The following is a 25911-nucleotide window of genomic DNA, read 5'->3' as shown; positions in this document are numbered from 1 at the left end:
TGCCAGTTGTCTTTCAAGAAAGATTTCGCCAATTTTACACATGTGCCTGTTTAGCATATTTTTTAAAGCCAGTACACATAAAAGGACATCATGCATATAATCAGCAGAGCATCATTTTATAAATATTTAAGTGGAAAGGGAAAAATTGTCAAGAAGGTAAGGACTGAACCATCAGGATTTGGGGAATTGTGGGGTGTGAGGCAGGGGATGGATAGAAATGTCTAACTTTTCTCTCATTAAAATAGAAATTGTTCAAGAAAGAAAATGCACTGAAGAGCAAGTCTGTGAAATTGAACTCTTCATCCTGTTAAAAGGTAAACGGAGGCATATTAAAAATTGTAGGGGTTTATATTTAAAGTTGATTGGAATCAAGCAGCACCAACCCAAGACCTGGTTAGCCCTCCACCAGCAGGAGCTAGGGCTGAGGGAGACCGTGAGAGAGAAGGGAGGTGCCAAGGAGGAAGCGTATCTGACCGGCCGCAGCTTAAGGGATGCTTACTTGGGAAAGCCTGGTTGGCTGTTTGTGACTGGTTGTCCTGAGCTTTGATAATTTTTTTTTCTTTGTTAGTTGGCATTGGGATCTCAGTTCCCAAACCAGGTACCCAGCGGTGCACTCCCTGCACTGGAAGCGTAGAGTCTTAACCACAGGACCACCAGGGAAGTCCCTTCATCATAAGTTTGGTTTGCTTACATAGACTACTAAGTCATTAAAGCGACCTCAGTCTAAAGGCCTCCTTGTCTGTTTAATTTAACAATCCCAAAGCCTCCAGAATGTTAGGGCCCTGGAAGGACCTGGACTTAACAGAAGTAGTTTAGCTGAAATGTAGACTTTAAGAAGCATCTTTTCAATATTCAAAGCATATTGATAATATTACTGAAGTGTAGCCCATAGAGTGAAACTAGGAGTTTCCTTAGAGATACCTATTTAAGGCCTCCCTTTCTTTTCACAAAGGCCCCAAAACATCAAACTGACTTAGCCAACTCCCATCTCCAAATGTAGTGCCCCAGGTGAGTATTTGCAACTAAATATATGAATTCCTCTTTAAACCCTTCCAATTTCAGCTGCAACTATATAATTAATTCAGTGTCAGAAGTGTCATTTGTTCTGTGCTTAGTCGCTCAGTCATGTCCAACTCTTTGCGACCCCATGGACTTAACCTGCCAGGCTCCTCTATTCTTGGGGAGTTCTCCAGGCAAGATACTGGAGTGGGTTGCCATGCCCTCCAGGGGAACTTCTCAACCCAAGAATTGAACCAGAGTCTTCTGTATTGCAGGCAGATTCTTTACCAGCTGAGCTACCAGAGAAGTCTGAGTTACCAGGGAAGCCTGTCATTTCTTCTACTAAAGCACTATATGGATAAATGTCTTCTCAGTTGAAAAAAATAATGCATCCCCAAACAGATTCATATTAGATATATTTCAAAGTATATACAATCCACTGATCTTTAACTTAAAGCATTCTGAAATACTGTGAACCCAAAAAGGATTACATTAAGTAAAACTATACATATTGTAAAAGCTAAAAATAAATCTTTTAATCATGGGACTGTTAATTTGAAGAATAATGTGATACCTCATGTGCCCAGCCTCCTTTACCCTTCACTTGAGATGACTGTAGGATGTGAAAAATAAAAGTGTATTATCTAAACTGCTAATTCAGTATAACATTTGTAGTTAATTCATACTGTTGTGAAGCACTAAGAATGCCTGTATTTTGTAGTAATATTCCTTAATGTCTTTTGCCGGTAGCTCTTAAACCTTTCTGGGAGGGTTGAGACTGCCTGAGATCCTTTATTGTAACCAAATTTAGGCCTTTAAAAAAAAGGTATTCTCCCTGTAAGACTGCAAATTTTTATACTGGCTAAGATTGACTGTCCAGTTGTGAACAGGCTATTTTCCAACCAAAAGGCCAATTATATTTTGCATTAGTCCTTAACTAGCTTTACAACAGAGCAAGGCCTGTTAACACAGAATGGCAGTGCAAACCGCTTACCACTTTTAAGGGCTTGCATTAAATTCTCTTCTGTGTTCCCACTTGAAGGTTTCTTGCTCGACAGGTTTCCTGACATAAATGGGTCTTTATAATAAATTGCCAAGTCATTCTCAGAGAAGGCAATGGCACCACACTCCAGTACTCTTGCCTGGAAAATCCCATGGATGGAGGAGCCTGGTAGGCTATAGTCCATGGGGTCGCTAAGAGTCGGACATGACTGAGCGACTTCCCTTTCACTTTTCACTTTCATGCATTGGAGAAGGAAATGGCAACCCACTCCAGTGTTCTTGCCTGGAGAATCCCAGGGACAGGGGAGCCTGGTGGGCTTCCGTCTATGGGGTCGCACAGAGTCGGACACGACTGAAGCGACTTAGCAGCAGCAGCAGCCAAGTCATTCTAATGTACAGAAAACTATGAAGTTCAGTTTTGTTTTTTGTGAAATAAAGGCAAACTCTTGGCAGTTTCTGTATATGAAGTGAGAACTATTTTTTATTCTGGTCATAACTCTGCTATGGGAAGAGTGTGTGTGTGTGTCACTTAGTCCTGCCCGACTCTGTGCAACCCCATGGACTGTAATCCACCGGGCTCCTCTGTCCGTGCGATTCTCCAGGCAAGAATACTGGAGTGGGTTGCCATGTCCTCCTCCAGGGTTGGGGGATCTTCCTGACCCAGGGATCCAACCTAGGTTTCTGGCATAGCAGGCAGATTCTTTACCATTTGAGCTACGCTCCATGTGAGGGAGGGAAATTGGGCCCAGTCTGTCAATCGTAACTCTGTTCCTGAGTAGTTAATTATGTTAGTTAATATGCTAGCAGACCTGGGAATGTCAATGACACTTTTGCAAATGAAACTTCCATTTAAAAAATAGCATTGGTATATTTACACTTGTGCGTGAAATAGGTCCCTAGCAGGAAGCTGTTGTATATCACAGGGAGCTCAGCTTCATGCTCTGTGATGACCTAGAGGGGTGGGGGGTGGGGGGTCGGGGGCGGCTCAAGAGAGAGGGGATATTTGTATACACATGGCTGATTCACTTTGTTGCACAGCAGAAACTAACACAACATTGTAAAGCAACTGTCCTCCAATCAAAAGTAGTAAATAAAACCACGGTTTGGTTTGCGCCCAAGCTAAGTTTTGCCAGGAGTGTCCTCTGTCAAAGACAGCTTTCTGCAGCTGGTTCGTCGTGAGTTGTTGATTCGTAAGAAAAATGATAGAACCAGACACCTCCTTGTTGGCCTTAGACACAAAAATAACTTCCTATAATACACTTTGCTGTTGCTTTGCTTTTGGTACAGGCATGTGTTTGTGTAAATATCTTAGAAGTGAAATGTACCTCAAGTTGGCATGGGGCACATAAGGGAGAAAAATGTAAACCCTACTGGTCTTCAGTATATGTTGGAGCTTTGATTATTGAATTTCTACAGAAAAAGCAATATCTCACTTTAAAAAAAGAGTGGAGGGTATTATGGGGTAAGGAGAGGGAGGGTAACTTTAATCCTGTTGGCCTTGTTTTTAAATTACAATTTTTTTAGAATAGTGAATTAGATACTACATATACAACTTGACTTTGATCCTCCCCCTAAGTGATTTCTAGGGGCTTCCCTGATAGCTCAGTTAGTAAAGAATCCGCCTGCAATGCAGGAGACCCCGGTTCAATTCCTGAGTTGAGAAGATCGGCTGGAGAAGGGATAGGCTGCACACTCCAGCATTCTTGGGCTTCCCTTGTGGCTCAGCTGGTAAAGAATCTGCCCGCAATGCGGGAAACCTGGGTTCGATCCCTGGGTTGGGAAGATCCCCTGGAAAAGCGAAAGGCTACCCACTCCAGTATTCTGGCCTGGAGAATTCCATGGACTAGTCCATGGGGTCTCAAAGGGTCAGACATGATTGAGCAGACTTTAACTTCACAAGTGATTTCTAAATCTGTGTTAGGAAGCTTTTTCTGAAAGCCTACCTAAAGTTTTAGGCAGATAATTGTACTTCTCTCCTTTGAGGGGTATATATGTAGTTATTATGGCTAGGCTCCAAGCTCTTGGGAAAAGCAGAGGGTGTTGCTTTTTATCCACTCTGCATCCGCAGCTCCTTGGATATTAGCTCAAAGGAGCCATGTAGTAAAAAATGTGTCCGCTTTTTGATACAAAATTCTAATATAGAAAAACATTTGGAGGTTGCACTGCCATTTCATTTGAATGAATTATAAATAAGGTGGTACATTTATATCAGTAACTTATTCTGAATCAACATCAGGGTGTTAACTAAGGTACTAGGATGTTTACAGATGAAGGGCCAGGTTTTTTTTTTAATAAAAATGTAGAGATATTGGCAGACTTAGAAAAATCACCATGTTACAGCTGCTACTGAAATATTGTTTCACGGGGATCACCAGTGGAATGTAAAATCATTAGAGATTGAAAGAAAACAGATAATGTCCAAAATACAAAGCATTGCTTCACATATTACTCAGTGTGAATGGGGGGAAAGGTGGCATTCCTAAGAGTTCTGCGCTTAGCATCTACCTCGAGAGATCAAAGTTAACATCGCTAATAACCAGATAGCCAGGTACCTCCAGGTATGATGAAGTGAAAGTTATGCAACATCTCTTGTGAGATGAGATAGTCCCGCTGGGATTGTTTGGCCTACATCTCATCAGGACTTTTACCTTAAATTCCAGTGAACAGAAAGTACAAGGGGATAAAGAATAAGTTAAATACCACAAGGAATTAATTGGACAAACCCAGAATCTGGGGCTTCCTACGAGACAACTGGTGTAGTTTCTTCAAAAAGTCAGTCAGGAAAGAATATTTTAGAAATTTGTTAGAAGATAAAAGAGACTTTAGATTACAGTTCAAAAAGTAGCTATTGGCAGACTTAGAAAAATCACTTGAAACACCAGGGGAACAACTGAGCAATTTGAATTTGTATTCGATACAACTACGGACTTTTCATTAACTTTTTGAGGGGTGCTGTCGTGGTAAGGTAAGGGAATAGGCGTATAGGAGATGCAGGCAAAAAAGTCCTGAAAAGTGAAGTGGCCTAGTATCTGAAATGTACTCTCAAGAGGCTCAGCAGAAATACACACATCTCTACATACATGTTTGCAGAAAGCTGGAGGAAAGAGAGAAGGAAGAAGGAAAAAATGTCTTTAAATATGACCCCTGCTCAGTCTTATGTATCACCCTGGATGGAGGAGAGGTTGGAGGAGAATGGACACATGTATGACTGAGTCACTCTGCTGTGCGCCTGAAACCGTCACAACATTGTTAATTGGCTATACTCCAATGTAAAACCAAAAGTTCTTTAAAGAATAAAACAAATATGGCCCAATGTAATGGGTGGGTGGATGTGTGGGATTTCATTGTACTAGTCTTTTAACTTTTCCTCTTTTGAACTTTTTCATAATAAAAATTAGCGAGAAAATATCCAGGGTCTTTGGTCCAGAAATGCAAGTAGGCTTCTGTTAAGGCCTCCCTCCTGCAGCAGCGCGGCCATCAGGGCCGGCCTTTGGTTACGGCCAATGACAGCGCCTGTTTCCCTCCTGCAGCAGCGCGGCCGTCAGGGCCTTCCTTTGGTTACGGCCAATGACAGCGCCTGTTTCCCTCCTGCAGCTATCAGAACCCCTTCACCAGTGTGTACAAGAAATTGGTTTGTACTTGGAAGCACAGAAATTCCAAAAAGTGTAAAGTTGAACAGTTTTATGTTTGTCAGTAAAGATTATAGAAACTTAGGACAAGTGAAGAAGTAGAAATAATTTAGCATATGAGGCTAGTTAGAAAAAAAATCATGTGAGAAAACATGCATTCACCCAACTAGACATTTTTCTCATCAGCTTTCTAAATGGCCATGTGAAGCTGTAAGAAACTGCGTGCGTGCATGCCAAGTCACTTCGGTTGTGTTCTGCTGTTTGAGACCCCATGCACTGTAGCCCTCCAGGCCCCTCTGTCCACGGGATTCTCCAGGCAAGAGTGCTGGAGTGGGTTGCCATGCCCTTCTCCATGGTATCTTGCCCGCCCAAGGATTGAACACCACATCTCTTACATTGCCGGAAGATTCTTTATTGCTGAGCACTGGAGAAGCCCCATATGAAACTGTGAGGGAAGTTAAGTCCCAGAGTTAAACAGTAACTTGGTGTTAATACCAATTTCTCTTCTGTCTCAATTTTTTCTCCTCATAAGCAAGCATAGATGACTGAGACTCAGTAACGTACTGAGGTGCTATATTTCTTAAAGCTTATTTCTTACAGTTTCACTTATTGCCTACTTCAGGGTAAATTATATTTATACATTGGTATAACTTATTTTAAATCTGAAAGATACCTAAATAGTTGGACAAATTGTCCTTAATTCACACTTGTTAATAAAATAGCTTAAATCTTTAAAGAATAAATAAATAATGGATATTTACATTGATCTCAAATTCTCTCTCGTTCCCTCACCCCTACCTTAGGTTGAACAAGGAAAATCCTGTGGATTAAAAGTTTCTAACTAGAAATAGAAGCAGAGGATGTTTTGAGAATTTGAGTTTTTACCATGGCAATAGTTACTACATAATCACTGGTATGATCAAGTGAGTAAAAAGGAAGAATCTGTGTAGGTTTAAACGGTCATGAGTATTTGCTGAACAAACCGGTTGGCCCGTCCATGTAGCCTTTCATCACCTGATCACACTAACACCCTCCAAAGGGTCAGAGAGCCCCTGAAGTGGGTCAGGCAGTCCCTTCTTGGACTGGTGTTGGCTACCAGAAGAGGCCAGGCCTTGAGTTGGTTAGATTCACTTAGATTTCCCACAGTATGGACTTTAAAAAAAATAACCTGTCTTCATGTTCTCTAGACATTTTTTATGTAAAAAACCTCACTACATTTTCTTCTTAAAAAAAGTATTTATCTAGGCTGTCCTGGGTCTTCCTTGCTGCATGGGCTTTTCTCTAGTTGCAGTGAGGAGGGGCTCCTCTTCTTGCAGAGCAGGGGCTCTAGGGCTTGGGGGCATCAGTAGCGGTTCCTGGGCTCTAGAGCACAGGCTCAATAATTGTGTGGTGCATGGTCTTTAGTTGCTCCAAGGCATGTGGGATCCTCCCGGAAAAGGGATTAAATGGGTGTCTCCTGCACTGGCAGGTGGATTCTTTACCACTGAGCCACCAGGGAAGCCCCCCTCACTACATTTTCTTTGTGAAGTTCAGCATTTCCCTGATTAAGGCAGCCATAAAATAAGATAAATTAGTTAGGAACTGCAAATGAAGAGCTCTAAGTCTAATGATGAAACTTTTGTGTATATATGTGTGTATATATATGGGTTTCCCTGGTGGCCCAATGGTAAAGAATCCGCCTGCGATGCACGAGCTGCAGGAGACGCAGTCCAATCCCTGGGTCAGGAAGATCCCCGGGAGGAGGGCATGGCAACCCACTCCAGTATTCTTGCCTGGAGAACCCCATGGACAGAGGAGCGTGGCAGGCTCAGTCCACAGAGTCAAAAAGAGGCAGACACGACTGAAGCGACTTAGCACACACGCATATATATATATATATATATATATATATATATATATATAACCTGTCTAAACTCACAAGGGAAGAGAAAGTATTAGTCTTCATAGGAAGCTCTAGTCCTAACTTGCCTCTTTGTTCTTTAAAAACAGTGACATCATAAGAGGCTGCTGTGCTGTCTTTGGGTTTTCAAGCTTTGGAGTCATGATTTGTGCTCATGACTAAAGCAATGAAAACAAGTCTTTTTTCCCCAAGACACAGTAGCTTCAGTCCAAGCCACTCCAGACTTCCTTGCCAGTGACCTCAACACTGACCTTGACCTATCCCGGGAAGAACTCTGTCTGTTTAGTTCTTTTAGCTCATTTTTATGTGAATTTCTGTTCACTAGAAGTGAACTGGATCACCCAGTTAATTCAGAAAAACTTCATGAATCACTTCATTTCTAGTGTGCTGGCTCTTCATCGTTACAGCCTCTCATTTCCTCTCAGTGGCCTCTTTGGGACCTTGTACACCTGGCCTACAAAATGAGTTTCCAGAAGCAGTGGCAGAACCAGAAGGCTGTCTTTCCAAGGGCCAGCCTGGCTCTCTTCATTTGAAATCCGAAATTCCCATCTCTTTTTGATTCCTAAGCCTCTGTATCAAATTTCAGAAGAGAGACAATTCCCATTGGCTATCTGTTTTACATATGATAATGTATGTTTCCATGTTACTCTATACATCCTACCCTCTGCTTCCTCCCCTCCATTCTGTACCCATAAGTCTTTTCTCTATGTCTGCATGCATCTCCATTCAGTTCAGTTCAGTTCAGTTGCTCAGTCGTGTCCGACTCTGTGATCCCACGAACCTCAGCACGCCAGGCCTCCCTGTCCATCACCATCTCTTGGAGTTCACTCAAACTCACGTCCATCGAGTCAGTGATGCCATCCAGCCATCTCATCCTCTGTCGTCCCCTTTTTTCCTCCTGCCCCCAATCCCTCCCAGCATCAGAGTCTTTTCCAGTGAGTCAAATCTTCACATGAGGTGGCCAAAGTACTGAAGTTCCAGCTTTAGCATCATTCCTTCCAAAGAATACCCAGGGCTGATCTTGCAGTCCAAGGGACTCTCAAGAGTCTTCTCCAACACCACAGTTCAAAATCATCAATTCTTCGGCGCTCAGCCTTCTTCACAGTCCAACTCTCACATCCATACATGACCACAGGAAAAACCATAGCCTTGACTAGATGGACCTTTGTTGGCAAAGTAATGTCTCTGCTTTTCAATATGCTATCTAGGTTGGTCATAACTTTTCTTCCAGGGAGTAAGCGTCTTTTAATTTCATGGCTGCAGTCACCATCCACAGTGATTTTGGAGCCCAAAAAAGTAAAGTCTGACACTGTTTCCACTATTTCCCCATCTATTTCCCATAAAGTGATAGGACAAGATGCCATGATCTTTTTCTGAATGTTGAGCTTTAAGCCAACTTTTTCACTCTCCTCTTTCACTTTCACGAAGAGGATTTTTAGTTCCTCTTCACTTTCTGCCATAAGGGTGGTGTCATCTGCATATCTGAGGTTATTGGTATTTCTCCTGGCAGTCTTGATTCCAGCTTGTGCTTCTTCCAGCCCAGTGTTTCTCATGATGTACTCTGCATAAAAGCAATTATCCTTCAATTAAAAATAAATACATTTAATTTAGAAAAATTTCAGGAGAGAGAACTCAATCCCAATCACTCTTCCCAAACTGTGTCAAAGCTAGAGGTGTTGTTTGGTCCAGGGTTGGGACACACTGCTATGCAATGGCCATCAGCGTGTCCTTGGACATGTTTCGTGTGACCAGCCTGTACGTGCCTACATTTCTGCAGTTTACCATGGAATGTTACAATATCTGGTTATTCTCTTCATGTGCTGCTCATCCTGCTCCAAAGAGCTGGAGTCTCCTCTGGTGGCTTCCTTTCTGGATTCTAGAAGCCTCTTGAGAGCAGAGCTGTTTTGAACGTGTGTGTAGCCCTCTCTGTGCCTTGCACACAAAAAGCATTCAGTTTTGTCCATGATGATGATGGTCATTGCTGGAGCTTCCAGTTTGGAAGGATGGAGGTCCATTGGCACCATTTGCCTGTGATGAGGACTGAGTTTAGTTGGCAGACAAAATGACAACCAACAATTCATCGTCAGAGCCCTTGGAGCAGATACGATTAATACTGAGACATGAAGATGAGTAAGGCGGGCCTGCCCTCAGACTTTGTGGTTTAATAGGGATAAAGTCCATGCAAATCCTGGGAATTCGTGGTGTGGGGAATACATGCTATTTATTAGTGGTCGAGTGGGGAAGCAGCTCCGAATCGGACTGTGTGAGCATATGCTTTGGGTGCAGAGGGCTGTGTTTTACCCTCTGCAGCTCTGTCACTGGAAATGGTCCTATCCATGCTGTCAAACTAAGCCTTACATAAGTCAAATCTTCAATGTAATACAATGTTATTTATTTGTAGGCTTTGAATCTTAACACTATCCCCTGCTGCTCCCAGTCAGACAGAATGCTTGATTCCTTTCTAATATCAGTAGCACTGGAGTGTATTTAGACAAAGAGGCAGAACTAGCCTATGGCTTCTAGGTCATCAGGGCAGCCTTGTTGGTCAGAATATATGACCGACTTTCCATCTGGAAGTCAACTTGAATGCTCCCGTTTTTGTTTTTGTTTTTTTTTTTTTCAGTACTCCCATTTTTGAGAGGGAAAAGAAATTGATAACTAGTTCCCTAGCTGCTCAAATGTGTGGATTATAACTAGATACACAGGGACTAGGGTGCATGTCTGTTTCAGGGTTTCCCAGGAAAGCCCTAGAATCCGCAAAAATAATCTTCCGGAATTTGAAAACAATTCTGGTAAAAGTCCTTTATTGTGATATTGATGATTGCAGTCTAATGTAGAAGAAATCAGCTTACTTTGACAGGAAAGATACTCATACAAAAAATGTCATTGGTAGTTTTACTCCAGAGTTTTAGCCCAAGTAGAATCACATGTGACTGTTAACAGTCTAATGCTAATAAGGATTTGGGGGTGAGTCGTCATCTCTGTGACTGCCCCTTCTCCCGTTAGGCCGGCTCCAGTCTCCTGAATCAGCCTCTCTGATTTCTTTATGGTGCCTCAGTCCTGCCTGTCACACAGGACAAAGGTCTTTGAACATCAAGTGACCCTTGTAGACTCTGTACCGTGAGCATGGGATCACAAGGGGCCCCCCTTTTTTATGAGTTCCTGTGCGGTAGAGCTGCTGGCTAGAATTCCTTCCTTTTGCCCTCCCCTCCAGGAGACAAGGTTTAGCCTGACTCTGCACAGCAGGTAAATAGGGCCCTTGGAAATTAGTCTCATTATTGAGATCAACTGTGACGAGGGCCTGCATGTAAAGGGAAGACTGTGAAGCTAGGAAGTACGTTCAAATCTTTGATAATAAGGAATATGGAGAGCAGAACAAATTGTGTGAACAACTAGCATTTTCTCTGCTTTTCCTTATTTATCCTCCCCTTAAAATTGCAAGTGGGACCTGTCTTTGTGACCCCAAATTTGAAATAAATACAAATCCAGAGTGAAAGGGTATTCAATTTTCCTGGGAAGAGAAACTCCCTTTGTGTGTGTGTGTGTGAAGCCATTTCAAAATTTTAAAAATCCCCTTGTACAGTGTAAAGTCAAGTCCTGTGTGTCACTGTGTGCTTGCTGAGCATCCCCTCCCCCATCGTAAACCAGAGCCTGGGAGCAACACTGCTCATTCATCATCCCACAGGAAACAACAACTCGAAACTCTAAAATTCAGAAATTCCTTCACCTGCATCCTCAACAAAAGGATGTAGTAGGCAGTGAATCTAGGGTTTTACTTAGAAAACCAGCGACATTTCAAGAAAAATTAAAGTCATTTGCTCTGTTCTCTAGCCTAGTCCTGAAACATCATCACCAATAGGAAAATATTTTGTATAGGTACATTTTAGTCTTTTTTATGACTTAATATACAATTTACACAAGGTGATCATATGCACAAGAATGCTACATAAAAGGAACTTAGAATGTGAGGGGAAATTTTTTCGTCCACTTTACAAATGCCTGAACATGTAATACAACTCCCTCTGTGAGTTAGATTAAACATAGAAGCCTCTTTCTTCAGGAGGGAGCTGGCAAGCTATTTAATAGGAGTGAAGACGAGAAGTCCTGGATTTCACGCCATGCACCCCCTGCCAGTTTTAGCCTGGTCAGCCCACAGAAGGATGAAACTGTGAGGAAACTGACACTGGGTGTTTTGACAGGGATTGTCTTTGTGCAAAGGCTAGTCAAAACCTGAATAACGGTGTTTGCAACAAAAAGCTCACCCTCTTCACTTTCTCCAGAGTGGTGCATTTTCAGATTTCGCTGGTAGTCCAGTGGTTGGGAATCTGCTTGCCAATGCAGAGGACATGGGTTTGATCCCTGATCCAGGAAGATTCCACATGTCAAGGAGCAGCTGAGCCAGGGCACCGCAACTACTGAGCCTGGGTTCAGGAGTCTGTGCTCCACAAGAGAAGCCTCCACACTGCAGCGAGGAGCAGCCCCGCTGCCTTAACTGGAGAAAGCCTGCAGAGCAACAAAGCCCACCACAGTCAAAAATGCATAAGTAGTTTTTAAAATGGTCCATTTTCATTATTTTTATAAATCTGGCTTGAGAAATGTTAAGATGCTAATTGCTATTGGCTAGTTTTGTTGTTTGCTATCATACCCAGAGTATTTACCTTATAATTATGGAGTTAGCCAAAAAGTTCATTTGGGTTTTTCCGTAAGATCTAACAGAAAAATCCAATGGACTTTTTGGCCGACCTAATGGCAGCTTAGTGCAAAGGGATTGTTCATAAACTAAATACAAACTCAGTTTTCCAGGGCAGCAAAAAAAGAAAAGCTTTCCAAATTGCTAAGTCATCAACATGGCTTTTCTCCCACCTTCATACACTCTACAAAGCCCTGTATGGGACATACACAACACACACACACACACACACACACCATCGCATCCTGACACTGTTGGTTCGCTGGGTTTCTGTTTGGGGAATGCCCATACCGTGTGTGTTATGGTTTCAAATTACTGTTTGCTCTTCTAACTTCTTGGACGGTAAACAACTTGGAAACAGAACCGGTAGCCAAAGAAATTGGCATCTGACACCCTCTTTACCTTAATTCCTCTTACTGAGACGCACACTTGATTTTGATGATGGGTAGTGGAAAGAAGTGATATACTTTCATGTTTTATTTTAAAGCTATTTTTTCCTCATAATTTGAATGTTATAACAGCTAGACATACATTTGTAATTAAAATCAACTAGTTTTCTAAGCACTGTACCAAATGTAAACTAAAAAAAAAGTCTAGCCGAAGGTTTTCTGGGTAAAAACTCAGTCATACCTGCAGCTTTTCTCTTACCTAAGTCTCCTTTTTCTTCCCTGTCTCCAAACACACACACACGTCTTAAAAAAGAGAAGATGGACACTTTGCTGTAAGGAAACATGGACAGGTAGGGACAAGGGGCATCTGATTACATCAGTCGTACATTGGATAAGGACTGTCCATAATCTCTCCTACCCCCAAACAAACGAGGCACTGCTGTTGACAAAGTACCTGTATTTACCTCTGGCAAAGGAAAAGCCGTTAATGCTACCATGGATATCAATACCACGTGTGGAAACATTTTCTATTTACAACTTTCAGAAATCACTACTTAGCATCCAGAAACAAAGTTTCTCCCTCTTAAGGATCAGAACCTAGACATTATTTCCAATGTTTATAAAAGGCAACTTGCTATTCAAATTTAAGTCTTAGCCTACAAAAATAAAGCCTCATTTTGTCAGTTCCGAGTTGTTTGGAAAATTATAGTAATACAGTGTCTGCAGTTTGCCAATAAGGTATTGGATGCACATCTGCATTCATAGTGATGTTATAAATTCTGCTCATTTTATTCATTTTACACTTTCGTTCTCTGAAGGAAACAAGGTCTAGCGATTTCTCTTAGAAATGGCTGTTGCTAGAAGGGCTGGTGAGACTTTGCTTTTGTCTGCAAGTCTGTTTAACTACAGAGGTGGTAAGGTTTGTTTCTTTTTGCAGTTTCCAATTGTTAAGAGCAAAGATATAGCCCATAATCTACTGAACAACTAATTTCATCAAATACGTGTTTTAAGAAGAGCAAAGATGAAGTAAATCTCAGTCTATATTAGAAAGGGAGAGGGAGAGAAAGATTTAAAAATTAATTTGCAGCCTCACTACTAAGCCAGAGGGGACTTGGTGTGTCACCGTGGTCCCCAGAGGACCACACTGCTTGAGCAGATAAGCCTGTCTCAGAACTGTGAAGTCTTCTTTAGATTGCATCCTGACATTTGCCTCATTTTGGTTTGAAAGTTTTCTTTCATGGCTTCCCAGGTGGCTCAGACAATAAAGAATCTGCCTGTAATGCAGGAGACCTGGGTTCGATCCCTGGGTCAGGAAGATCCCCTGGAGAAGGGAATGGCAACCCACTCCAGTATTCTTGCCTGGAGAATCCTGTGGACCGAGGAGCCTGGTGGGCTGTGGTCCATGGGGTCACACTGAGCTGGGCATGACTGAGTGATTCAGCACCCACACAACGAGAGATCCAAATCCGAAATGCTCCATGTAGGAGAAACTGAAAGCTTTTCAGGGCCGAGGAGCTGAGGCTGAAAGAAATACAGTGATCTGGGCAAAGGAAATGAAGCCCTCAGGGAAAGACAGCCTAGGGAGAGGGAGGGAGAGCTGCAAACAGAATTCTTCAGTAGGGCTTGCAGCTGGCACCTAGGAAGCCAACTCGGAGCCCCTGCCACGCTCCCAGGAGGCCCAGCTGGCCTGGAGAGGTGCGGGCTGGCCACGGCCCAGGAGCCCAGAAGTAGCAGCAGCAGCAGCAACCTCCTGGCCACAAACTCCAGGAGCTGCGCTGACTTTGGGCAGCCTGGCTTCAAGAGGCTTTCTGGCCTCTCCGCAGAGTGGCTGGCACATTGCTGGGAAACAGATGAACTGCAGATCTTAACTCCTGAGCACAGTCTTAGGTGAGATGAAGGTGTGGCTCACAATGAATGAAGGATAAATTGCCCTCTGGATTTGCAGCCTCAGATCCAACCCACTGGGACATTAGAGTGAGAACTGTGTTCTGCTCTATTCAAGGGCGTTTTGGCTGCCTCATATGCACAACTCAGAAAAGAAGAATGAAAATAAATGTGTTTCTTTCAGGGTCAGCACACGGTGCTGCTCAAGGGAAATGGGAGGGAATCAAGGTGGCGGAGTACAAGGACGTGGAATTCACCTCCTCCTGCAGATACATCAAAAATGCATCTCTATACAAACTGAGTGAAATGGGGTGCTTCACGCTGCAGAAGATGAAGGAAGGATGCTGCCGACGTGTCAGACAGAAGATGGCCATCTCCCCCCTGCAGGCACCTATGCAAACCTACAGAAGGTTTCAAACGGGTGGGTGATGGGATGGAATCAGGCTTTGAAAAACACTGACCTGACAGCAGAGTCAGGAGGAGAGGCAGAGAGACTGCTGAAGCAGTGGGTGCAGGAGTCCAGGTTTCAATTGTCCAAGCTGCAAAATAGAAAAGGTAGGGTTTCTAGGAAGGTTGTGAGAATCAAGCGTGATGCCTGCAACACAGCCAACAGCACAGAAACCACCGCCTCCTTCCTCTCACGGGGCTGAAACCAGCGCCTCCTTCCTCTCAGGGGGCTGGGACAGTGGCGGTGGATACAAAGCACAGATGGAGTAGATACCACTTGGTAAAGAACGGCAAATGTGCCAAATACTTGGATATTAAAAATGTGAAAGAGAAAAAGAACCCAGAGGAAAACTGGGATTTTAAATTTTAAAAATCTGGACTTGGGATTTCCCTGGAGGTCCACTGGTTCCTGACTTGGCCTTCCAATGCAGGGGACGCAGGCTCGATCCTTTGATGGGGAACTAAGATCCCACATGCCTTGTGGCCAAAAAACCAAGACATAAAACAAAAGCAATATTGTAACTCATTCAATAAAGACTTTAAAAAAATGGTCCACAACAAAAAAATATTTTTTTAAAAAATCAGGTCTTAAATAAGGGGTGCAGATGGAAGAGTACTAGTATTGAGAGACAGATGAGTTGACTTTTGGACAAGGAATTTGGACTTGAACCATTACAGGGACAGAGTATGGATACAGAGGTGAAATCAGAGGTGAACTCACCTCAGAGCTCACTCTCCTGCCTCTCAGTTTCCCCAGACACTCCCTGGGACACCGAGCTGGGTTGCGTTTGTCAGTCTTAACTGTTCTTCTTTTAAAAGCTCCCTGGGGAGTTGTATATCCAAGCTTCAGGCCCTACAAATTCTGGACCCCTGTGGGTTGAAGTCAGAAGGCAGTACCCATGGGATAAGGGGAAATAAAGAGCTAGAAGAATCCAGTTACTGTCCTCAGAGGACAAGAAGGGTCAGTAAAGAGACAGACAGAAGGCCTGCAGTCAGGATGCTGCAGGGACATCAAAGGGCTGAAGGACTGAGGATGGGTCACTGGACTTGACCCTGCAAAAAAAGTGACTGATTTTAGAATGCACACTCAGTACATTGTGAGGAAGGGGGCTTGCTGAGCAAGAAGTGTCTGTAGATGCCTCATCTGGCAAGGTTAACATAAAAGAAGAGGATGCCATTAGCGCCTCACTTTGCTATTCTGTAATTTAACTTTTGGGCTTCCCTGGTAGCTCAGATGGTAAAGCATCTGCCTACAAGGCAGGATACCCGGGTTTGATCCTGGGGTCGGGAAGATCCCCTGGAGAAGGAAATGGCAACCCACTCCAGTATTCCTGCCTGGAGATTCTCATGGATGGAGGAGCCTGGTGGGCTACAGTCCGTGGGTTCGCAAACAGTCAGACACGACTGAGCGACTTCACTTTAACTTTTGCCTCTGCCGTCAGTATTCCTCTGAGGCCATCTCTTCTGTAACAGACACTCCGCACCCCTTGAGATTTTCCGTGGTCTTCCCTGGATCTACTTTTCTTGATGGTAGTGTAAGCCTGCTGGGCAGGATTTTGTTTGGGGGTGGGGGGTTGTTTGTTCTCGGTTTTATCCTAATAGCTTCTCGTTTTCTATCCACTTGGAGGCCGGGAATTCTGTCCTGGGAATTCAGGGGCTGTGGACCAGGGCACAAAGGCGGAAGTCCTCAGGCACCAGAAGCTGGATAAGCCCTGGTCTGCTATCTGCGAGCACAGAGCCAAAGGTAGCAATGACTTCATCCTCGCAGAGGGCACCTCCCCACCCCTGCAGCTGATTTCCCATCAGCCGCTTCGCTCGGGATGGGTTTTCTTTGATTACTCCTTTCTCACTGCCTGGCTCACAAGTCACTTTGAAAAAAGATGCAATTAAACCGTTCCCGGGTTTCCTCCTGTGAGGGGCCTTTCCCAGACAGCTCTGTTTATTCAATCAGTCCTGGGATGGACTTTTTCTTTTATATATAACTGAAAGGTTTCTCTTACCACTATCGTTGAGGAGATTAAAAAAAAAAAAAAGTAACAAACTTACCGGATGACACGGGCCAGGGAGAAGCTGATTTGGGAAGCTACGGCCCGGCTGGGACTCGGCCACGCAGGCTGGGACAGTTCACCCCAGTGCTGACTCCTGCTCCCGGTAGAAACGAGTGTGTTGGGCAGAGGGAGGCCTGGCACGCGTTTGTGTGTGCGCGCGGGGTTTGAGCGTGCATGAATGTGCTAATATGCGTGTGCGCGCGCGTGTGCACTGGCAATAGTGTTGGGGAGGCTGTCGCAGAGGCTCCTTTGTGGAGCCACTTGCGGGTTCAGAACCAGCTCGGCGCCTCCCTTTGCTGGTTCCAGGAGGACACCTGGTTCTTCTGCACAGTCCGTACCTCTCTGTCCCCTGCCGCCCCTCGACTTTCCTCGGTGGCCGCTCTGCGCCAGCCTTCGGGTGCTGGCAACCACGCCCCCGGGGTCCCGCGCAGGTGAACGCGGCAGCACCGGCGTGGGCGCTCCCGGAGTGAGGGCGGAAGGGCCGAGCAGGAAAGGGCGTGCTGCCCTTTGCAGCTGGCGCTGAGAGCAGCCTGGTCTGCAGCATTGTTACCTGAGGCAGCGGCCGCGCCCCGCCCCGCGCCGCCCTGCCCCCTCGCGGTCCCTAGCTGACGCGGCTGCAGCAGCCGGGAGAAGGCAGCGGCGCCGGGAGACCGCGGACGGCTGGGAGAAGAGCGCGCACTGGGAGCTCCGGCCGCGGGTAAGTGAGCAGTGCGGCCCCGGCGGAGCTATCGCTGCTCGAGAGTACCCGGGGACGGAGAGTCCTCCACTCCGGAGGAGCGGATCAGCCCGGACCCGGTGCTGGGGCGCCGAGTCTCGGCTGTCTTCGAGCTTCACCGGGAAGGCTGGGGAGTTTTGAGCTCTCTCGACCTGGTGGCTGCAGTCGCCAGGCCGCAGAGGACAGCGATCGACCCCTTGAGGGGAAGACGCTCCGGTCTGGACGCGCGTACGTAGAACCAGATAGGTCCCTGGCCGCCTCCGGGTTAAACCTCGGCTGGCTGGTTGAGCTTTAGCTGCGAGGACTCGGATAAACTGCGCTCCCACTGGATCCCCGCCCATCCAAGAGCGCGCAGCGAGGGGCGCCGCGCCGGCTCCCTGGCCAGCTGGGAGCCACGACTCGCCCCTCCTGCCAGTGGGTGCGGGGCTGGCCAGAACGGCGTCCGAGTGATGCGGGCCGATGACAAAGCGGCACTCGCACTGGCACGTCCACTCGGCCCGTGCGAAGTTCAGGTTGGAAGTTGAACCCTGCGCTCGTCGAAGTTGAGGGAGGAAGGGGTGGGCTGGCGGGTCACCTCCAGCCGCCGCGGTGCCCCAGCTCGGGGACCCGGGGCTGCCGGTTTAATCCCCTGACCAAACACCAGGCGTCTCCCGTCTGTTCTCCTCGCCGGCTCTGCCCCGCTCCCTTTGGCCGCTCCGCACTGCGGCCGCGAGGCTCTCTCCCCCGCGCCCGGGACTAGGACCCCGGACCTGGGGAAGCGTCTCCGCTGAGATTCGAGGAGCTGGCGGAACCCGCAAGCCGGGAGACCCCTTCCTTTAGCGTCAAGCCCAGTGACACCTCCCCTAGTGAGCGAGCCCCCAACTCGGCTTGGGGGAACCAGGCTCGGCGGGGGCCCCGGAGGCGCGGGGCTGAGTCGCCGACCCTAGCGGGGCCAGGGAGGGGCGCGTCGGTGCGGCTGCTGCTCCAGGACCTTCTGCCGGAGGACTCTCGCCCGGCGCTGCCGGGAGGCGCAGGGTCCGGCCGGGTCCCGGCGTCCGCCCGACGGGCCCGCGTGTCCCAGCGTCGAGGGCGGCCGGGCCTCCCCGGCGCGCGCCCCGGGCCCGCCGCGGAGCCTGCGCGGCGCGTGTGGGCGTCTATCTGGGCCCGCGCACCGGCGCCCTCTCCCTCACCCTCCCGCCGCCGCCCAGATAAGGACGCGCAGGCGCCGGCGGCCCAACCGGCACTGGCCAAACGGGGCTCCCCGGGGACTCGGGCGGAGGCAGCGCCCTCGGAGCCTTTCGTGCGGCCGGGCCGGTGGCGCTTCGGTGAGTGGCTGGGTTGGGACACGAGCCGGGGGTTGGGGATGGAAGGACGCGGTGGACCGCTTGCCAGTGCAGAGACCTGGGGAACTGCTGGGCCTCCAGAAAGAAATCGGGTCCCGGTGTCCCCCATGCCGACTCCTCGGGAGTCCATTTTCAAACAGCTGTTTGCATAGAAACTGCCCCTGGGGTTTGACTGTCTGTGATCCCCTCTCTCCTGACCCATGGTTGTCTTCCTGGAATGAATCGCGAGCGCTTTTTTCTCTTTAGAGCATCCTTTGGCGCCTGTGTGCTTTCCCCCCCCCCCCCCTCTTGGTTTGGGGACATTGAGAGAAGCTGAAAATGTACCTTGAAAACACAGGCGTTTTTATCTCTGCTCCCAGGGTGTCGCGCTCAGGGGTGTCTGTGGATTGTTGTGCGACAGCGGATTAACTGCGGGGACTGAAAGCATCTTGGGTTCTTCACTGCAGGTGAAAGTGCCAAGGTGAAGACCTGGTTGGGTGTTGTCAGCTCTGGTTCCACTGTGTGGTTGACGTTTTGTGTTCAATAATCAAGAAAGGTTTTGAAAGATAGGTGATGGGGGGAGGTGTTTTCCCAGTAAGTTGGTGGAAGCAAACATTCCGTGTTTTAGAATTGACTGCTCCTTCCCCACCCTCTCCTCTCTCCCCAAATAAAACAGAGCTGTGGGTTCCTCTGCCTCTTCTCTCCACACCGGGCTTGCTCTGCCCCCGTTTGTCATCAGAAGGGTGTGGGCCAGCCTTTCCTGCTCCCACCTCATCTGTGACACAAGTCAGGAATCAAAGGGAGAGGTTTTTCTGGTAGGTTTCCCCTGGCGTTTACTTTTGCTTTTTGTTGACCTAGCGGGTGAGTGATCAGCTGAGCAACAGGGCCCTACTAACCTTCTTTCAGGAAAGCTCTGAGCCCCGAAGGAGCTTTCAGGGACACGTTTTCCTCCTAAATACACTGTGAAATGAAATATACTTATTCTTTTCTTCCCTGCCACCCACTCCCTTCAAGAGCTTCAACACTGTTTCTGACACCAAGAGCAAAGGCAAGAGTTGGGCTCCTTTGAAGACCCTTATAAACATTCTCATTCTAAGACTTTTTGCTTACTGATCAGCTCAAATGTCCCCTTATTAAAAACCCATAGTTGGGAGATGCTCAGCTGAGTTACAGCCTCCCCAGGAGAGACCTCCACTCAGATTTACCCCCAGTGGGTCCTGATTAGCAGTCAGGGGACTTGAAGAGAAGTTCTCATCTTCAGAGACTGATTGTGACACCTCTATGATTTACTCAGGGCTGGGCATTTGTCAACCTTAGCAGCCGTCCCCCCTGCTGCTGAGGTCCCCAACCTGTAGGTAAGATGTTAAATACAAGCCTGTCTCTCTTTGCCCTGGGGGAGATTGATGAGACACTTGACATTTTCCAGATAGAGCCCAAAGCTCATTCCATTGTCAGGAAGGCAGCCGCCCACTGTGTGAAGCAGTCTGCTTCGGGGCTGCTTCGTCACCTGTGTTCTCGCAGGCTTGGAGAGTACACCTTTGCATCTTCACTGCAGACAAGCTTTAATCTGGCACTTTGTGTGTCCTCTGTTTTAATATCTCATGGGACTGTGGAAAGGGTTAGAATGTCTGTCTGCACTTTCTTTTTCCTGCCATCTCTTTGACATTGGAAATCCTGGCCCAAGGGGGAAGCCCTGTCAAAGCCCCATTGAGGCTTCTAGTAAAAGCATTAGCATCTTAGCTAATCATTGCTGGAGAACTCATTCATTAGAAGCTGTTGGGGGCCTAGGATCCTTGTATGTTACCCTGGGAAAAAATTAGCCAGACAACATACCAGGCACAATGTTGTAAATTTTCTTTTGTTCCTTTAACTTTCTAAAATAGCATTCTTTCTCAAGACAGAATAGTGGTTAGAATCCTGCCCATGCAAAACCAGCTCGTGTCACTTTTTACTTTGACAAGCTTTAAGCTTGTATTTCCTCTGCAGAAAAGGCTGTACTCAAAAGAACCTATATGCTTAGGGGCTTTGGTATTAGGAGACAGTGTTGTTGCACGACCTTTGAGGGCATAGTCTTTCTCACTCTTTATTAGTATCTTCACATTTGCTATGGGAGGTTTAATGGCACAGCTGTGCATATACTAACACAGCGCCGAATGAGTTACTTCTTTCTAGGATGGGGACGTTTTTAGCTCATCACCATTCTTAACAGGGATAATCTATAAACAAGTCAGCATATCTGGAATTGGAGGTGAATTGGAGGATTAGCAATTCTTCTATATATGAGATATTTCGTGTACAGAAGTATTTTAAAATATGTAAGGATAAACTGCCAAGATTACCTGTAGAGTCTTGAGAGAAGAAGAGTTCAAATATAACTATAAACTGTAATTGACAATGAGTCATTTGCTTTAGGGGTGCCAACTATGAAAACAGCCTAGTTACGCCCCTAATGATAATTATGAAAATTCCTTCTAAAAGCTGGTTGCATCTCTAGTGAGTTGTAAGTTGGCTTGGATAAATATTTTCAGTTTTACTTTCTAAAACATTATGCCATGATGACACTTCACACAACAATGTGAATGTACTTAATGCCACTGATGTGCACTTCAGTTCAGTTCAGTTCAGTTCAGTCGCTCAGTCGTGTCCGACTCTTTGCGACCCCATGAATCACAGCACGCCAGGCCTCCCTGTCCATCACCAACTCCCGGAGTTCACTCAGACTCACGTCCATCGAGTCAGTGATACCATCCAGCCATCTCATCCTCTGTCGTCCCCTTCTCCTCCTGCCCCCAATCCCTCCCAGCATCAGAGTCTTTTCCAATGAGTCAACTCTTTGCATGAGGTGGCCAAAGTACTGGAGTTTCAGCTTTAGCATCATTCCTTCCAAAGAAATCCCAGGGCTGATCTCCTTCAGAATGGACTGGTTGGATCTCCTTGCAGTCCAAGGGATGTGCACTTAAAAGTGTTTAAAATGCTTAAAAAAATTTATCCAATTATCCTATTTTCTCCCCATATATAATTTTTAGAACTTAAATATTTAAATGTTTCATAAAAACGTTTGTTCCCGTAATGTGTAGAAATGTAATATACAATCACTGAGTATTGAAAAAGGACAAAGGTCATAAACCTAGTAACTTAGAAAGCAGAGATTGGAAATATTAAAGGTACGTTTCTAGTAGCCAAGGGCAACTTAGCATTTTACTTTTAAACCCAATATGTATTTTAAAGCAAATGCACTACTTGTGAAAATAAAGAGAAATTGTATATGCATCTGATACCAGTTGTTAGTAATGGCTAACCACGTACCAGGCATCTTGGTAAGGGTGTACATGTATGAGCTCATTTATCTCATACAAACCAATGGAATGGTGTATGCTTACAGTGTGAAGTACAGAGGAGGATGCTGAAATATAAGTTAAATAATCTACCTCAGCCCAGGTTGCACCCCCAAAGAAGTAGCAGACCTGGGATCTGAAGAAGAGACTCTTTTTGGAGTCTTCCCTCTTCCTCCCGAGGCAGGCCTGCCGTTTGTGTGTGATTCTGCGTGAAACATTTAATAACATTTACTCCTGTAGAATTCTGCTGTGTTTGATGAAGATGTGTAAGTGAATGCTGTAGAAGGATGATTCCTCCTCCATGTGAGCCTTTATCACCTGGACAGAACAGCCCCCTTTTTACATGCCCACATACTTGGGTGCACATTCCACAGCCTGCACGGGGCCCTGTGTCCACTCACCTGTCCTCATAGCTGAAGAAATGTAGTTGTTTTGACCCCTGTTTTCACACCAGATTCCGCCACCAAAAACACCAAAAACAAACATTTAAAGGTCAATAAAAACACAAGCCACTGAGATAAGCCCGTGACTGAGTGGATGAGGGGTAGACATGTGACAGGCGTGGTTTGGGCACCTCCCGTCTTGTGCCGGTGTCTGCTCTGCTAATAGTCTCAGATGGAGCAGGAGAGGCAGAGAAGTGTTCTGATGGTGCACAGAGAATGCCTTAACACGAGCCCAAAACAACTGCTGCGGGAACAAAGGTGGAGGTCAATCCCAGCCTCCTAAATTTACAAAGGAGAAAGCCCAAGTCTAGTGAGAGGAAGTGGCCCTTCTAAAATTGTAAGCAAGAAAGGTGGGTTTCGATCTGGAACCTTTCATCTTCCTGCCTGGCATTCTTTCCTCTGCGGGGAAGCAGCATCATCAGGTATAGGTGGAAGATGGTGGCCTTGATTCTGGGAGAAGGTTTGGCCATTAGTTTATCATATGTGCAAGGTGGAGGGTGCCCTTTGACCCGCTGACCCGGGGACATGTCCCTACTGGAGAAAGGCAGAGTCACTAAGGCTTTAGCCATCTGGGTAATTTCCCCAGGGATGGGAGATCCACTGCCCCAAGGAAACAAGCCAGTTAGTGAACAAGTAGCTTATTCAGAAAGTGAGCTGAACCTATCGCAGGTTCTGGTAAATATGTGTTTATTGGTGAATGGAAGGTTTCCAGATGGGGTTTACCATTGCTGCTTTGGCAGCATTTCCAGGTAGTAAAATTTGGTTCACGTTTAGAAAGCTATTAGTCCCTTTCCGTGCTCTTCTGGACCTGTGGCCCTCGTTGATTTTAACATCCAGCTACTCTGGGAGGGCTGGCAGTGGCCTGGGAAGGGAGTTGCCATATGGCAGTGTCCTCCTGAACGGAACTGAAAGTTGTCTTATCTTTGCAGGTTTGGAAGAGGACACACCACCCCGCTGCCTTTTCTCTGGCGGCCTACTAGCAGATGGAAAAGCATGGCACAAGTTTGATGGCTGTGTCTGCTTCCCCAAGGGCAAGAAATTGCCTCCTTAGGAGGCAACGGTGCTATGCATGTTATGAACTGTGTCTCCTTGGTCAGCGATAAAGGCAATGGGAACACCGCCATGGCAGCCGGCTTCATGACTGCACAGGCACCGCCCCCGCCACCTCCCCCGCCGCCACCGCCCCTCTGTCCCTACTCGGGGGAGGGGCTTCCCCCCTCCCCGCCCCCTCCCCCTCCACTGCCGGGGGGGCCTCCGGTGCCCCCACCTCCTCCAGGACTACCCCCAAACTCTCACCTGAACGGCTACAGCCAGCTTGGTAAGAAAAAGCGGATGAGAAGCTTTTATTGGAAAACCATTCCAGAAGAGCAAGTTCGGGGCAAAACCAACATCTGGACCTTGGCAGCCAGCCAGCAGCATCACTACCAGATCGACACCAAGACCGTCGAAGAGCTGTTTGGGCAGCAGGAAGATGCCACCATGGCTCCCCCTTCCCGGAGGGGAGGGTCTTTACATTCGTCCTCCAGGGAGGCCAGAGAAGAGGTAAGAGAGGCCCACGGAGGTGGGGGGGTGGGGGGTGGCGCTTCTCCTCATGCTGCGTGGTTTTGTGTTTGGGTATGTGCCTCCGTTCCCAAACCTGCTGGAATCACTGAGACATGAGATAACCCGAGTGAGCACGCTCTGAAAATGAAAGGAGGGCCCTATATGATGAGCCTGAGCTGAGCAGCAAGCAAGTGTAAGAGGCCTGCGAGCCGTATCCTCCCAGACGTCCCAGAGGACCATGACCTCATGCGGAGAACACGCTGTCTGGGGCCTCACTGGCCTCCCAGCCCAGCCCTGCCTGCAGCAAATCTGCATGTCCCACGCCCCTCCCCGCACCCCGGGTGGAAGAGCTCCACGGAGACAAAACTCTGAGCTTCTGAACTCAGTTACTTGACATTAACTGGAGCTCTCTGAGACGAAATGCCTTTTATTAAATAACATCATTAAGTAATGTACATCCTTAGACGTTTATCTTTGTTTTTCCCTCCAGTTTTCTTTCCACAAGTGTTTTGAGGTGGTCTTTATTCCTCTGACCTCCTAATTAAATTTTGGCCATTGTGGAACAGAGATTTCTGACAGCCAAAGCATAACGCTATTTTCAGATAGACTTTCTACAAAGCATGTTTCCAGTGATTAGATAGACTTTCTACAAAGCATGTTTCCAGTGAACACGAGCTGTGTTACTTTGAGAAAAATATAAAGCTAACAAGTTCTGAAAAGTTAAGTGAAAGCATGGCCCCAGAGAAACAGGTCACCATGTCTTACAGAAACTGATGCAAAATGAGCTTTGTAAGTATTCTCTGTTTAGAAGCATGAAGGTAAATTAAGACAACCCTACTTGCTAGAAGAATTAATTAGGAAACCAAGAGGGAAAAGGATGTTGACACCCCCCAAAATAAGGGCAATAGAAATGCATTATTTTTTAATCTGTTGGAAAGGAGCAAGGAAAATAGAGCTGACTAGATAAGAGAATGGGCAGAGCTCTGAAATGAAGTGGTAGCTCTCCACATCACTGAATTCTTGAGCTGGCAGTATTGACCTCTTTTCTCTGTCTGGGGGCCCTTGAAACTGGCTATATGGTCCCCTGTTGAAACAGCCAAGTTTTTATGAAATATGGAGAACCCTAGGAGTGGAATTAGGCGTGAGCTGAGAGGCATGTGAGAGGAGGTGTCCAGGACATGCTCAGCGTCCTGGCTTTCCCTGCTCTCTGCTTTGTGCAAAGACCTTTGATTTCTGAGCTCATTGCTTCAGTATCAGAAGGAGCAGGAAGTCATTTCTTCAGTGCCCTGGCCTGTGACCTCACTTCCAGCAGAGGCTCCTGCTGGACAGTAGGTCATCCTTACCGTTGTTCCCCAGCTCTGCTTGCTGGCCTTCCAGCACTTTGAAGGAAAGAGTGGATGGGGGCCCGGAGTCAGAGCACGTGTCTCACGTGTCTGTCTCCCCATCACAGACAGAAGGGGATCTGGCCGATCGGGCCCCCAGGGAGGCCGCCGGCCAGGTGTTTAAGAGGCTGTACAGAACTTGCTGCTGGATGTTTGTGACTTCAAGAGGGATTCAGACCCACTGATGGAAGGAACAGGAGGGGCT

General features: G+C 46.7%; 1 protein-coding gene and 1 long non-coding RNA gene across 3 annotated transcripts in view; one reads left to right on the top strand and one right to left on the bottom strand.

Moving 5' to 3' along the window:
- Positions 1 to 10317: 10317 nt before the first annotated feature.
- Positions 10318 to 17474, bottom strand: LOC133228504 (uncharacterized). Its single transcript, XR_009730230.1, has 3 exons — positions 16987 to 17474; positions 14955 to 15032; positions 10318 to 12033 (listed from the first exon to the last, which is right to left on the bottom strand). It is a non-coding gene; the product is annotated as an uncharacterized LOC133228504 (long non-coding RNA).
- A 126-nt stretch (positions 17475 to 17600) lies between these two features.
- FHDC1 (FH2 domain containing 1) overlaps positions 17601 to 25911 on the top strand; it is a 41019-nt gene continuing 32708 nt past the window's right edge. Inside the window, exons 1-2 of one of the 2 annotated variants that reach the window (XM_061383953.1) lie at positions 17601 to 17685; positions 23712 to 24324. In XM_061383953.1, coding sequence (XP_061239937.1) covers positions 23848 to 24324 — 477 coding nt within the window. In that variant the 5' untranslated portion in view covers positions 17601 to 17685; positions 23712 to 23847. Of the gene's footprint in view, positions 17686 to 18925; positions 19008 to 23711; positions 24325 to 25911 lie in introns of those variants that run through there. The other variant, XM_061383954.1, reaches the window with a different exon arrangement.

The sequence above is a fragment of the Bos javanicus genome, chromosome 17 (assembly GCF_032452875.1).
Source record: "Bos javanicus breed banteng chromosome 17, ARS-OSU_banteng_1.0, whole genome shotgun sequence".
NCBI classification, from domain to species: domain Eukaryota; kingdom Metazoa; phylum Chordata; class Mammalia; order Artiodactyla; family Bovidae; genus Bos; species Bos javanicus.
Note: the sequence above shows the minus strand (reverse complement) of the source record. Positions and strands in the feature narration are given on the sequence as shown.